General features: G+C 33.6%; 1 protein-coding gene across 7 annotated transcripts in view; it reads left to right on the plus strand.

Annotated features, from left to right (window-relative positions):
• The window catches only part of INVS (inversin), a 224,476-nt gene that overhangs the window by 164,297 nt on the left and 44,885 nt on the right, over nt 1–15,294 (plus strand). For 6 of the 7 annotated variants that reach the window (XM_077140262.1, XM_077140265.1, XM_077140261.1 and 3 more), the window contains 5 exons: nt 1,617–1,797; nt 4,414–4,523; nt 8,488–8,659; nt 12,143–12,298; nt 12,748–12,977. In XM_077140262.1, the coding sequence (XP_076996377.1) occupies nt 1,617–1,797; nt 4,414–4,523; nt 8,488–8,659; nt 12,143–12,298; nt 12,748–12,977 (849 nt within the window). Of the gene's footprint in view, nt 1–1,616; nt 1,798–3,269; nt 3,362–4,413; nt 4,524–8,487; nt 8,660–12,142; nt 12,299–12,747; nt 12,978–15,294 lie in introns of those variants that run through there. The other variant, XM_077140268.1, reaches the window with a different exon arrangement.

Below are 15,294 nucleotides of genomic sequence, written 5' to 3' on the forward strand. Positions count from 1 at the left end.
CATCTTAACGGAATCATACCATATGTATTTTTTTGCAACTTGATTTCCTTGTTCGACATTATACTGGTGATTTCATCTGCTGTTGTGTGTAGCTGTAATATGTTCATTGTTACTGCTATATATAATTCCATTTATGAATAAACCACACATTATTCATTTTGCTACTGATGGACATTTGAACTGTTTCCACTTTTTTTTTCTTTTACAAACAGTGTCACTTTGAACAGTTTAGAATATATTTAGAATTATGGTAAACTGGTTGTTGCAGGTGTATAGAAATGCAATTGATGTTTTTGTATATTTATTATATATCTAATCAACTTACTAAACTTTCTTTTTAATTCTGAATGTTATTAGTAGATTGTGTGAAATTTTCTAATCACTCCTACCCAACTTCCAACATACATGCTGTAGAAGTCCAATATATTTAGTCCTGTTTTCTTTTCAGACATAAATTAGACTTTTAAAAAATATCATTACTTTGTACATACATTGGGTACTTATTTTTGTTTACCCATTAACTAATATCTTTGCTCTGCATTCCTCCTTGAATCTTAAAATTTTCCTTCTAGGGTTATTATCTTAACTCCTGAAATATATTCCTTAGAACTTATTTGGCGTAGAACATCTTTAATTGTTAAGCATATCTGTATTTCAACCTTACTCTTGAAAAAATAGTTTGCTGTGTACACAATACTAAGTAGTTATTTTTCTCAGCCATTTCAGAATACTATTCTGCCACTTTCTGCCTTTCATTGTTGCTTAGTTCTAAGGAGTCTATTATTGGCTGCTTCTAAGGAGTCTATTATTGGTCTAATTATCATTCCTTTATAGATGATCTATCTTTTCTCTCTAGATGTTTAAATCTCTTTTCTTTGGCATTCTAGAGTTTTACTACAATGTGTATAGGTATGGCATTTTTAATCTTGTTTTGTATAAATTCTGATTATTGTATCTCAGTTCTGGAAAATATATTGCTTTTATCTCTTTTTTAAATTAATTTATTTTTCATTAGAGAAGTTGTAGGTTTACAGATAAATCATGCATATACAGAGTTCTCATATACCACCCTATTAGAAACACCTCGCATTAGTGTGGTACACTTGCTAAAATTTGTAATGGATAACTAAATGTGGCTTACTTATGCATTCAACAAATGAATTAGTGTCAACATAGATACTCAAAAGTATAATGTCAAGAAAATAGAGTTGCCAAAGGATATACATGGTATAATGTCATAAAAGTAAATGTTGAAAACATATGTGTAAAAGTTATATATTTTTATGGATGCCGACATATGCAGTAGAAGAACAAAAGCATGCAGCTTTAGCAGAATCCATAACAGACATGAAAGCATGTTAAACAAAATGTTGACATCTATTTAATGTAGATAGTTGGTTTGTGGTGTTTATTATATTATTTTCTATACTTTTTATAGTTAAAGATTGAGAAAAAATTAAGATTTAGACTATAACCTTTGTAATTTTATTATTCTACTTGTGCTAAGAGTATGCACGTCTGGTTTTGTTTTGAAAATTATACATTTAATATTTATGTCAGAGATGATTTATGGAGGATCCCATGTGTATCTGAAGTCTCTGGTTCCTTAAAAACAGGATGCTGCTCCAACAGAGTCTTTACTCAACTGGCAAGACTATGAAGGCAGAACACCTCTTCACTTTGCTGTTGCTGATGGAAATGTGACAGTGGTCGATGTCTTAACCTCCTATGAAAGCTGCAATATAACATCATATGATAACTTATTTCGAACCCCGCTTCACTGGGCAGCTTTACTAGGTAAGTTGAATGTGAATCAAAGAATCAACAGTATGAGGAACTTTCTAGGCCTTCTCCTGTTCCCTCCCACCTCCTATTTAATTACTTCAATTTTGAATTTCCATGCAGCATTATTTCATACCTAAATCCCTCTATTGGGTGCTTAAATTTTAGAAATATGTTTATTTTTATATATGAGTTTTTAATTTTGACATCTTGCCTTAACTCACTTTTATTATAAAATGGTATCTAAGTTAGTGTTTAGTATTTAGAATATAAAAACTTTGCTATCTGAATTTGTAGATTTTTTTCCTTGTTGCCTTAATTTTAAATTGGTTTATAAAACTTACTGCACAAACACAGGTTTTACAGTGATTATATGGATACATTATTTAAATATGCCTATGGTTAAGCTAACTAATTATACCCATTTTTGTTGGTTCTAAGTGTGTTATTTGTTTTCTTAAATTAAAAAAAAGATTAAAACAAAACAAAACAAAAAAAGTAATGCACATTCCTTGATAAAATATAATGTAAAATAATCCTCTTCACATTCAATGCTTTTATTTTGTTTGGAGATAGGGGCTTTAATTTTATGTTATGCTAATTCATGATATTTAATTTTTCCCTTCATATTTTCCTGATGTCCCTTGTATTTAACCTTTTTGGAAGTCTCCCTTTAGATGAAAGAGTGTATGTATGTGTCTAATTTTTATGGTATTGGGAAATCTGAGAGTCTTTCTCTTTTAATGAAGGACTTTATCCATTAATTATTATTGTTAGAACAGATCTAATTTGGTCTTTTTTCTACTATTCAGTTCTCTGAGGACTACTAGTGTTTTGGGTTTTTCCTTAATTTTTTTGGGGGGTATTTTTTTTTTCCTGTTTTCTTTGTTTTCTGCCTCTTGGTATAGGGACCAAATTTGCTGCTGTTGCTATTTGGTTTTAAATTATCTAATATTTTAAAAGGGGGTTTAAGTTCTATTAATTAATTTAAAATTTAATGGAAATTTTCTTAAGCCTGAATTAGAGTCAAAAACAAAACTGCATCTATTGTTTCCCACCTGTTTAAGACAAAGAATTGAGCACCATTCTAATGTGCATTTATCACCCTTTTAATGTGCATCAATGTAATCCATTATTATTATAATTATTTTTACAGTATATTGTATCTTGAACATTGTTTTTACATCTTCATAGTTTTATAATCAGATTTATAATTATTATTTAGACCATTTCATTGTTCAGTTTCATCCCTTTTTTCTTTCCTTCTGCATTCTGGCATATCATCTCAAATTTGTCTTCACATCATTAAATTGACTTTTTGTTCCATAAATCCTGTTTTCTTTCTCTCTCCAATGTAAATTATATTTTATATCACACTTTGATTTCTTCTCTCATCCCTATTTCTTTTTATCTCATTTTATATCCTTTACACCTCCTCCTATTACCTTTTTATTTCAGCCTGTTTTCTTCTAGAATATTCTGTTTCTGTTTCATGGAGGCCATCTCTTTTGCACTAAATTGAAGAGCCAAACAATTTCTGAAATTGACTTTTGGATCCTTCTCTAGATCGTTTTCAGAGGTATGCTTTTTCTCTATCTTTCTAATGGTGTCCGATTTTCTCAGTCCTATAATATGTTTTCAAATAGACTTTGCTCATTTTTTCTCTTTATTTCTGAAACAAAATGCGATATGTTCAAATGAGCTATATGGCATAGATTGCCTTTGATCCTATTTTTGACCATCTGTGCTATGGAGAACTCTATCTCAAACCATAGCTAGAGAGCAGTAGATGACTACCACTCTCACTCAAATTCTTTTTTCTGCCTAGCTTTCCCATAGCATACCCTTGCTCTGCTAATGTGACATCTTCATTTCCTGGTTCCCAAATATGTCAAAGCAATAGAGTATATGAAGTTCAGTTTCCTATATATAGTATTATGAGGGTGTTTTTTTTTTAATTATTTGATCCTTTCTACAGTTCTTATATTGTCAGACCACATCCTCCAGAATCTGTGCTAGATCTTCCCACCATCCCCTCATTATTCCCGCTGCTTGTTTTCTGGGATTTGAAATCTCTGCCTAGATTTTTAAAGTATGGGGGAGGGAAGTTAGAGGTAATTGATAGGAGTCCTCAGAGGCAGAGAGACTGTATTACACTTTATGTGCCTTGCAGAGCAACACCTACATAGTTGAAGAGAACAGCTGTGCAATTCTGACTGATCAGGCAGTGAAACCTTGAGACAAATAGATAAAGATGGCCTAGAGGAACTAGTTCTAAAGCCGCTCACCTCCTTTTTTACAGGCAGTTTAAGAAAGTGAAGCCAGGGATGAAATGAACTGATACCTAATACAGTTTTCTTTCCCAGCCTGGCAATTATAATTAATGACACTTTCTTTCTGATTGAAGCATTAAGTTTTTAGTATTAATAATTTTTCACCTTGTTCTCATAATATATTATCAGAAGATTTTAGTGAGAAGTTAGAAGAGGCTGCATTGGGGACTACTACTCAGAAAACATTTTGAATGTGGTATTATGTATTAGTGATCTTTCTAATCACTTTCCTTCAAGTATATTATAAGTTTATTAACTTCCCTTGGTGTGATAACAACATTGTTGTGTCTGCTTTCAGGTCATGCACAAATTGTCCATCTCCTGTTAGAAAGAAACAAGTCTGGAACAATCCCATCCGACAGTCAAGGGGCAACACCCTTGCACTATGCAGCACAGAGTAATTTTGCTGTAAGTAAAACATAGCAATTATCCTTTTTCTCAATTAAATGTTTATTTTGAGATCATTGTAGATTCACATGCAGTTATAAGAAATAATCCAGAGAGATCCAAAGTAGTCTTCATTCTCCCAATGGTAATGTCTTACAAACTATGGTGTAATGTCACAAATGGGAAATTGACATCAATACAATTCAGTTTCATTCAAATTGAACCAGTTTTCCATCCATTCATTTGTGTTTGTATAGCAGTTCTCTAACAGTTGTTCATACTGTTAACTCTGTGATGCGAATGATACTCTAAGTTTTTGTAGTCATTAGTCACGTGTTAAATTTTATGCAGTTTTTATTTTAATGTTCAAATGTAACATTTTACTTCACTGTAAGTGTACTTCAATTTGCTCACTTTTATAGCACTAAGAACATTGTAGTGTTCAATCTATAGTTGACCTGAAGACAATGTGGTAAAGTTTTGGAACTAGACAAACCTTGGCCAGAATCCTGACTGTGCTGCTTCCTACTGTGTGACTTTGCATAAATTTCTTAATCTCTCTGAGTCTTAGTTTCTTCATATATAAAGTGAGGTTAATTATACCTTTTCTTTCAAGATTGTTATAAAGATTAGAGAAAATTTATGTCAAGTGCCCATTGCAGTCTTTGGCATAGAGCAGCCACTCAAGAAATAGAATATCTTCATATTACCAGTACTAATAATTATATATATTAGACAGCTGAGAAAGCAAAAATATGAATTTTTGATATTTCCAAAAATGTTGAATGTTGCTGATAGTTCTTTCTTTATAAAGTTTTATAGTTTACAGAGCACTGTCTCATCCATTATGTTACTCAGTCCACCTAGCAAAATGCTAATGTTTAGGCTGCTTCAGCTTCCTGGGTATGAATATCCACCAAGAACCAATATTAATCCAGAGGCACACGTTAAAACAGTCACAGTTTGATTTTACTGCCTTCAACATGTGTGTGCAGAATGAAACCCTTGGTTTCACAAAATTATGATCATTTAAACATAAAATATCATCAGCATGGGTGGTTCAGTGGCAGAGTGCTCACCTTCCATGTGGGAGGCCTGGGTTCAATTCCCAGACCATGCAAACAAAAATTTTTTAATTAAACAAATTTTAAAAACTAATAAAACATACCATATAGTATCATTCCCTCTTCCTGACATCCCCAACTGAACCACTGAAACTTTACATTGCTAAAATATCTTAGTTTCCCACCCTTCTTTCTCTCCAGTACCCAGAACAACTCCAGCAATCATCCTTCCTTCCCCTCAATTATAAAAGATTATTCTATTCATCATCTAGAGTTTTGGCAAACCATTATCTTGTATTATCTCCCAAGACCTCAGAAAAATATAAAATAGTATTTCAAGGAGACCTCTCTCTTATTATAAATAGAGAAGATATTCACTTGACCCAGTCTATTCAATCTTAGGAAATCGTAACTCAGTCTATAATTCAGTAGAAGTCTATAAAATAGGTCATGCTATCCTCTTTTTACAGGGGAAGAAACCAAGGTCCTTAAGAGATTAAATTACTTGCCCAAGATCCTGAACTCAGGTTTTGTCTCCAAATTTAACGTATGTACAGATAAATAGTAATTACTGAAAACTATCTAATGGGAATAAAAAAGAATGGTAGAACATTACGGATGTTTATTCAAAGAAATATTTGCTTTGATAGTCTGCCAATTCTGGAGTTGATTTTAAATAATTATGCAAATTTTTTAAACTCAAAATTTCACGGCGGGCAGTGGTGGCCCAGTGGCAGAGTTCTTGCCTGCCATGCCAGAGATCCGGGTGTGCTTCCTGGTGCCTGCCCATGTTAAAAAAAAAAATTCATACCCCTTGAATCTCCTTGGACCCTATTAACTCACAAGAAATTGCAGCTCTCTTTTTTAAAAACACCAAAAATAAAATATAATAAAATAAAATACAACCTGCAAACATTCTTCATTAACAAAACAGAATCAACAAAGAAATTTTTGCAAATTAGTAAAATAAAACAAACTACAAAATCACCAATTTTTAAAAAATTGATGTATTTATTCAAATACACATGAGCATACACACTAGATCCTAGTGGTACTAAGCTTTAATACCTTAGTAACTCAACAGCTTTAAGATTAGGAAGCAGTGTACAATGCACTGGAAAGAGTGCTATGATTTAGCCCTAGGATCTATTTCTGTATATGCCACCAATATTTGTTTGACCTTGAACCTAAATGTCTTCATCTGTAAAATGAGGGACTAGATTAGATGAGCCCCTAAATTCATTTATGCTCCAAAATATTGAGACTCAACATTTTTGCATACTTATTTGGCCAGCTCACAGCCTCCAGAATTTTTTTATAAATTAAACTGTTCTATTTCCATTCAAGCAAAAGTTTCTATTATTTTCCAAAAAGTTTGTAAGAATCTGGGTTCCGAGGAAAGAGACTATTTTAAATGCTACGAATATTAATCCCCACTAAAATACTCCAGGCACTATTAAAATTGTCAAACAATCCTAATTTTTGTATGTTTCCATGGTAGAAGGACCTTGAATATAAGAATTACTGAATAAATATTTGTTGGAGTGAATTGAGCAGTGCATTTTTCAGTAACCAGCCATCATTATTCAATAAATATCCCAACCATTTTTAAAATTATAGTAACAAAACACACAGTGAGAGGATGTATTTATCTTCTCAGCAGGCATGCCTGAATATATGGGTCTCTGCGTGTAAGATGTCCTAGAAAACCTGTTTTTTAATGTGGGTCATGATACTGAATACTTCTGAGTCTTTTTCTATAAACTTTTTATTTTGAAATAATTTCTAACTTACAGGAGAATTGCAAAAATTATACAAAACCCATATAGAGAACTTTCATATATCCCCCTCCAAATAACTTTTAACATTTTTCCACATTTGCAGTATGATTCTATCTGTCTAATCTATCTTTCTATTCATCTACTTTCTAAATATTTGAAAATTGGTTATATACATTATGCCCTTTGAACACTTAACATTTCCATATACTTTTCCTCAGAACAGGGATATTCACTTATGTAACTACCTTAACTATAGCTATCAAGTTCAGAAATTTAACATTGATATAAAGCTTATAGTCTATATATTCCAATTTTTTTATATGTCCCAATAGTGTTCTTTTGGGTATTTTCTCCTCTATTATTAGATCCAGTCTGGAATCATGTATTGCCCTTCATTGTTATTGTCTCTATCCCTCTCTTTTTTAATTGTAGAAACATATATACAACATAGAATTTCCCATCTGAACCACATCCAAGCACACAATTCAGTGGGATTAGTCACATTCACAATATTGTGCTCCTCTCACCACCATCCATTATCAGAAGTTTCCCATCACCCCAACAGAAACCCTGCACCATTATGCATTAGCTCCCATTCCTCCTGTCTCTTTTCCCTAATGACTCATATTCTACTTTCTGTCTCTGTGAACTTGCATATTTTAATTATTTCGTGTAAGTGGAATCATACAATATCTGTTCCTTAGTGTCTGGCTTATTTCACTTAACATGTAGCAGGACTCCATTCCTTTTTAGGGCTGCATAATATTCCTGTGTGTGTGTGTGTGTGTGTGTGTGTGTGTGTGTGTGTGTGTACCAGATTTTGTTTATACTTCTGAGTCTTTTAACTGTCACTTCATCTCTAACAGTGATTTCTAACCTAATTAGTGTTTGAACTTGATTGAAGATGATTATTCTCAATTATGAACAAGTTGAATAGAAGTATTCCATTGTATGCAAAGTAAAACTGATGTGCAAGGACTATTTTCAATGAAATTGTGCTTTTGTTGTTCATAAACAGATTTGATTCAAAATCAGGGGAAAATACTTTGCTTCCTATTGGAAGTCACATGCAATAGTGGCTTTATTACCATAGAAATGTCACTGTATTGTCTCAGTTTTTTAAATGAGGTTTTCTTACAGGAAACAGTTAAAGTGTTTTTAAAACATCCGTCAGTGAAAGATGATTCAGACCTTGAAGGAAGAACATCCTTTATGTGGGCTGCTGGGAAAGGCAGTGATGATGTCCTTGGGACTATGCTGAGTTTAAAATCTGACATTGATATTAACATGGCAGACAAATATGGAGGTACAGGTAAGAACTGGGAGATATACTCAGTTTTCTTTCGTTCAGGTCCCAAAGTGTAGATGGTGCTATGAAACTTGTCAAATAGTAACTTGAAATCATTCCTCCTAATATAGTACTGTTTTCATATTCACTTTATAACATTGGGTTTGCCATCTTCTCTCTCACTCCAAAGGCTTTATTTCTTCTAAGTATCATGGCTAAAATTAGCCTATGTTTCTGCTAGGCAAATAGTGGCAGCTGGTTTAAAACTCATTGCACTTTAGGCATGATTATGGGTACTCTTCTGATCATTTATCTTTGGGTAAATAAGCATAAATCTATATTTTAAAACTATTCATATTTATTATTTTAATTATATTTTCAAAAATTTAGAATTATATTTTAGAGAATTACAGATATCTAAGTATAGTCTCATCAGTCTCATTTACTATGTTCTTGACTCAGTTTTTAATAGCCTTGACTCACCCCAAATCTCCCGTTTTAGAAGTAACCTCCCCATGATTTTAAAAGCTTTGCATTAAAAGCTCTCACTAGATGTTTTTTAAATATTTTTCTCTAGCAAGAAAACCCTTTAACTATGTGTTGGTTAATAAGAGAGGTACAAGTTTTCTCAGTGTTCATTGTCAACCAAGAGGTCTCTTCCTTATGTCCCTATACTCTAACTGCAAATCAAAAAAAAAAAAAATCACAAACAGAATAACACCAAATAGGATAAAAACTCAACAGTGGGCTTCTTAGCTGTGGGCTGCTTTTTGTTTATTTGCTTAATTGTTTTTGTAGAAATATACTAGAGCCATTCGCAACTACCTGTTGTCCTGGGTAAGGTCCTTCTTAGTTGCCAAAACTTTTGATACAGCATAGGGGGTGGGGGTGGGGGTGAGGCAGTTTGATACACCTAATAACTTCCCTCCCTATAACTGGACCACCATATCCTCTAAATTATCACATGTGCTTGTTCAGGCAATACTAGTTTTATGATAAAGACACTGAATTTCAAAGTATTTCTTTATCAGTGCCCCAACGGACCGTAAGTTTCTTAGGAGAAGAACAGGGCAGACACATAGAACATGGGATTTCTTAGTGGTCTGATCATTTAATTTTTTGTCAGACTTTCATTATGCAGTATACCATCTTTCATTTTATCAAAGCCTTTCATTTACTGAAACTTTTTCATGTATTTTTAGAAAGTATAGGTTAGGATACCTTTATTGTTTTGACTAAAAGTGTCTTTCTGCTGTATTGAAGTTGGCGTTCAGACATAAATTTCTCTCAGATTCATTCATTCTCTTGGTTCTTTCTTTTATGGTTTTTTATCACACATCAGAGGTGACTTCCTGACATTTATCTTCTGTCAAGGTAGGTTCCTCTGCATTGTCCCTCCACAGGGTTGTTTTTTCCTTCCCATTGAAGAGTCTTACCAGTAGCAGTGTATGGAAGTTATTTGGATCCTGATCCAAACAAATAAACTATTTAAAAATTATAAATTATAAAATAATCAGGAAATATGAACACTATCTGGATATTTGATAATATTACAGAATTCTTGCTAACAATTTTTAGGTATGATAATGGCATTATAATTGTACTAGTTATTAAACTGTTGTCCCTTGGCTTCAGTACTATCTCTGCAGTTTGAGGACTGGGCTCTGCAAATTCCATTTGCCTTTGCCAGCAGGGTCCCTGTTATAATCTGTCAGTACAGGTCTGTAGAGGGAAACTAGAAGACTCGAAGATGGACAAGGGACTTGCATCTTCCTGTTTGCATCCTATTCTTTTTTTCACTTCCTGATCTGTCAGCAGCATCAGAGTAATGCTTCTCCTACATAGCAGTGGTAGTTTGCCTGTCAGCAACCCTGTTGACTCCACCTCCTAAATATATACTAAATCTTTCTACCTCTCTCCTTCTCCACCACTACCACCCTACTCCAAACTACCATCATTTCTCACCCAAAGGCCTCTTAACTGGTCTCTCCCTGCTTTATATTATGTTCTACTGTAATCCATGCTCCTCAGACCAGTTGCAAAGATCTTTTTAAAGCATAAGTTAAAGAATATCACTTTCCAGTCTTTCTGCACTCTTCCTCTATGACCAGTTATGATCTGGCCCATTCTACCATTCAGACCTCTCTCAACTGTGCTGTAGCCACCCTTGCCTTCCCTAAACTCACAAATCCATTCCTGTCCTTACAACAACGTTCCCTTTGCCCAAAATACTCTCTCTTTCCAGATCTCTACTTTGCTATTTGTTTTTTTCCTAATTTTGATTCCGTATCAACTTAAATGTCAGCTTCTCAGGAAGGCTTTCCCTAATGACCAATGTAACATAGCCCTCAGTCTCATATGAAAATGCCCTTTATTACTTTAAAAATATCATCTGTTACTTCCTAATATTTTCTTGGGACCACAAATCTTATTTTGTTACCTGCTGAATTCCTAGTACGTTTTCAAATTCCCAGGAATCTGCATTTTTACATGCATCACAGATTTGATCCATGGATCAAGAAAGAAACTCTTCTTCTAAGTATTATGGAGTCATAATATATAGAAGGAATTGGCAAATTCACACCTAAGGATTGATGACAGAAGTCAAACACTACAGTGGAATAATATAAGCAGAGATCTGTGTTACATGAAAATCAAATATTGTCAAAATTACTCCTTAAAACCCCTTAGGAGGGGGTGCAGGGATAGTTCAGGGTAAAATTCTCACCTGCCGTACAGGAGACCTGGGTTCAATTCCCAGCCCATGCACTTCCAAAAAACAAACACTAAAAAATTCAACAAATGGTGCTGCAATAATGGGATACTCACATGGAAAAAGAATGAAATAGGACTCCTGCCATAAAACATACAAAAAAAAAAAACCCCACCAAAAACCCTTAGGAAAGCACCAGAAAGGAGACCACACTCCATCTCTCAGTTATTTTCCAATATTGAAAAAATTGCTGTTTTTTAAATTGAGCTCTGATGAAGTAAACATTTGGAGCCATGTTGTATGAAAAACACACTGAGTGCATCAAGCTACACATACTTTCAGTACCATGTGCACACATAAGCCAACAAAGGAACAGCACACCTAACAGCCTGAAGACTCAATAAATTGATATTTCCAGGTACAAGATCTCTCAGGGCCATATGCTCACTGAGGGGGATGGTGGGCAGAAATGCCTCCACTGTTCAAATCATTTCTCTTTGTCATTTTTTCTCTTGGTCTCTTAGAAAAAGGAAAAGATAATAAACTAGTAATTGAGAAGAGAATGCTATTTGAGATCAACAAGAAAACAGTAAGATGAGAAAGGTAGAAGGAAAGGAATAAAATATGTACAATACATATGAGTATGAAGGAAGTGAAAAAAAAAATGAGGATCCTGAAAATTAGATTTCATTTAGCCAAAATGGTGAGGAAATCAAAAGAGGAAAAGGCACATGATTAGAATAAGAAAAAGGTAAAGTTGTAATTAAAGGTTTTGTCTTTTGCTTCCTTTTTAGCTTTACATGCTGCTGCCCTTTCTGGCCATGTCAGCACCGTGAAGTTATTGTTGGAAAATAATGCTCTAGTAGATGCTACCGATGTGATGAAACATACTCCACTTTTCCGAGCCTGTGAGATGGGACACAAAGATGTGATTCAGACACTTATTAAAGGTTAGTTATTAAGGGAACATCTAATAAATCACTCTCAGAATGTAGGAACTCTTACGTGCTCAGTTGAAATAAAGCTTTACATAGCCATGTGAGTAAATAGATACACAGGAGGGGAGGACAGTGAGCCACATGAGTAGAGGGATGGAGGCAAGAGCATTAAACCTGGCATGAGGAAATACAGCTTCCACTCCTGTCAATCTATTGGTGGTTGTTTGACTTTGGAAAAGTTGCTTCACCTCCCTGATCTTCAGTTTCATATTATGTAAAAGGGGAATGATTCCCATCCTGATCAACTCATAGACTTCTTTAAAAAATTGAAGTAGATAGATAATGTATGTGAAAGCATTTTGCTAGCAGTAAAGCATTTAAGGTTTTGTTGTTATTTTTTTTTACTTCTTTTTGATAAATGTCCTTCATGTTATATATCTTCATTGTTTTTGTTTTTCCAGGTGGAGCAAGGGTAGATCTAGTTGACCAAGACGGACATTCCCTTCTACATTGGGCAGCGCTAGGAGGAAATGCTGATGTTTGCCAGATATTGATAGAAAATAAGATCAATCCAAATGTGCAAGATTATGCAGGAAGAACCCCACTGCAATGTGCTGCATATGGAGGATATATCAACTGCATGGCGGTGCTCATGGAAAATAATGCAGACCCTAATATTCAAGACAAAGAGGTAGAAATTCTGGGTCTTATCTATATCCCGTTTGCTCATATGTGGTTAGAGTATTTCTTCTTTCTTGTAAACTTAAGTAAAACAACTTACCAAATGAAAATATCATCAACAAATCCATTAGTTATAATGATTTTTATAAAAATGAACATAGTCTCATATGATCCACCAACCGATTTCCTCTTTACCCAACTGTTTGAAACTGTATTGCAAACAAATGTCTACATCAAACCTGCACACAAATATCTACTTCAGCTTATATTATATGGGACAGAAATTGGAGTGAACTAAAATGTCCTTCAAAGGATGAACAGGTAACCAGTCTGTGGTGCATCTGTGTAATGGAATACTGTTGAGTGATAAAAAAACAACAAAAAAAGGAAAGTGCTATCTGGTCACCCAAAAGATTCATGAATGAATCTCAGATTCATGTTTTTAAGTGAAAGAAGCCAGTCTGAAAAGGCCTCATAATTTATGATCACATTCAGGAAAAAAAAACCCTATCCCTGCTAGTGGTTGTTCAGTGATTGTCAAGGGTTTGTGGGATTTTAGCAAGTTGAGGTATATGCACCAAAGAATAGTAAGGGTACTTCAGGGTGGAGACCTTTTACTATGCATTTGCAAAACCCACACATTTTTACAGTACAAAGAGTAAATTTTAATTTAGGCAAATTAAAAATATGTAGGAGATGGGCAGCTCCCAGGATGGCATGCAAATGTGATTAAGGAATCTAACTACTACAAATGTATGAAACAAACTCACTGAAAGTGGATGGGGAAAGGATACCTAAATATCTTTGGAAATGAGTGGAATTAGTAAAGCCAAAGGCAAAATAAACTGGGAATAAGCAGTGAACTCTACTTGATAAAATTCTTTCCCATAGGGGTATTGTTAAACATAGTAAAACCATTATACATGTATAATAAAACTGAACACATATAGATGGCAGATGGTCGGAGACAGGTTTCTCACCATTGGCATGAGAGATTACAGATCAGTGAGGGGAGAAGTCTAGAAAGATCAATGTGGTATGGCATTAGAGGTGAAGACATTAAATAAGTAAATGATTTTTATTTTTCTATAGCCTCTTCCAGTCTTTGTATATACCCATATACAATTTCAAAGTATAATATACAATGGGAATAATTTTATAACTTTTATAAAAAATTTATACATGGCATATGTATGTGTGTATGTACATGTGAATATGTGTGTATACAACATGATTTTACAAAATACATTTTCTTTTGTTCACTTAAAATTGTCACCAACATTTTTCCATTGGGCATCAAATCTTTTTTCATAAGCATGAATGCTTAATACTCCAAAGTTCTAAGAGCTTCACCTATAATAACTCATTCAATCCTCACACCAACTCTAAAAGAAGTATTCCCATTTTACATATGAGGAAACTGAAGCTATGGAACATAAGTGATTTACCTAAAGTGATTCAACTAGTAAGTGAAGGAGTCAGGAACCAAACAATGGCATTAACCCAAATATTTAGAATTAAATAATTAACTTCCCATGTTGGTTATTTTTTCATTATAAATAATCTTGCATTAATTATCTTTATACATATAACGTTCTTTTTCTTTTAGATTACTTTCTTAGAATGTCCCATAAATGAGATTATTGAATCAAAGTAATGAATGGTATGAATGTGATTAGTCTCAGTTATATACTGCTGAATTGATTTCCTAAAAATATGAGTTAATCTGTACTTTATGATCATATATTTAGGGATGCAATTTTTATAATTCTGTAGTTCTTTTGACATTTCACCAAATTTCCAATTTCTTGTAGAAATATTGTATTAAACTGTTTTCCCATTCCTGGACTTTATCTGTATATTCTTTTGAATTCCTATGTAAACAATCAAGTCTACTGTTAGTTAATATGCCTTTCATTTCTTTGTCTTGCTTTGTTGCACTAGCAAAGATCTCTAACAGTGTTGAAGAGAATTAATGATAGCTGGCGTCCTTAACTTGTTCATGTCTCAGGGAGATAGCTTTCAGTATGTTTCATGTAGGCTCCCTTATGTTTCTAGTTATGGAGAGTTTTTCTTTTTTTTCATCATGATTAGGTGTTTAATTTTTGTCAGATAATATTTCTGTATCTATCATCCCTCCCCCCTTGCATTCCTGGAGTAAGCTCCACTTCTATGTATTCTATTTTTATATTATTAATTTTATTTGCTAATATTAAAAAACTTTTGCATCTGTGTTCATGGGAGAGAGTGACCTCTAATTTTCCTTTCTTGTATTGTATTTGTCAAGTTTTGATAGCAAATCAGTGCTGAACTTATCAAAAGAAGTA

This window comes from Tamandua tetradactyla, chromosome 2 (genome assembly GCF_023851605.1).
Source record: "Tamandua tetradactyla isolate mTamTet1 chromosome 2, mTamTet1.pri, whole genome shotgun sequence".
NCBI classification, from domain to species: Eukaryota; Metazoa; Chordata; class Mammalia; order Pilosa; family Myrmecophagidae; genus Tamandua; species Tamandua tetradactyla.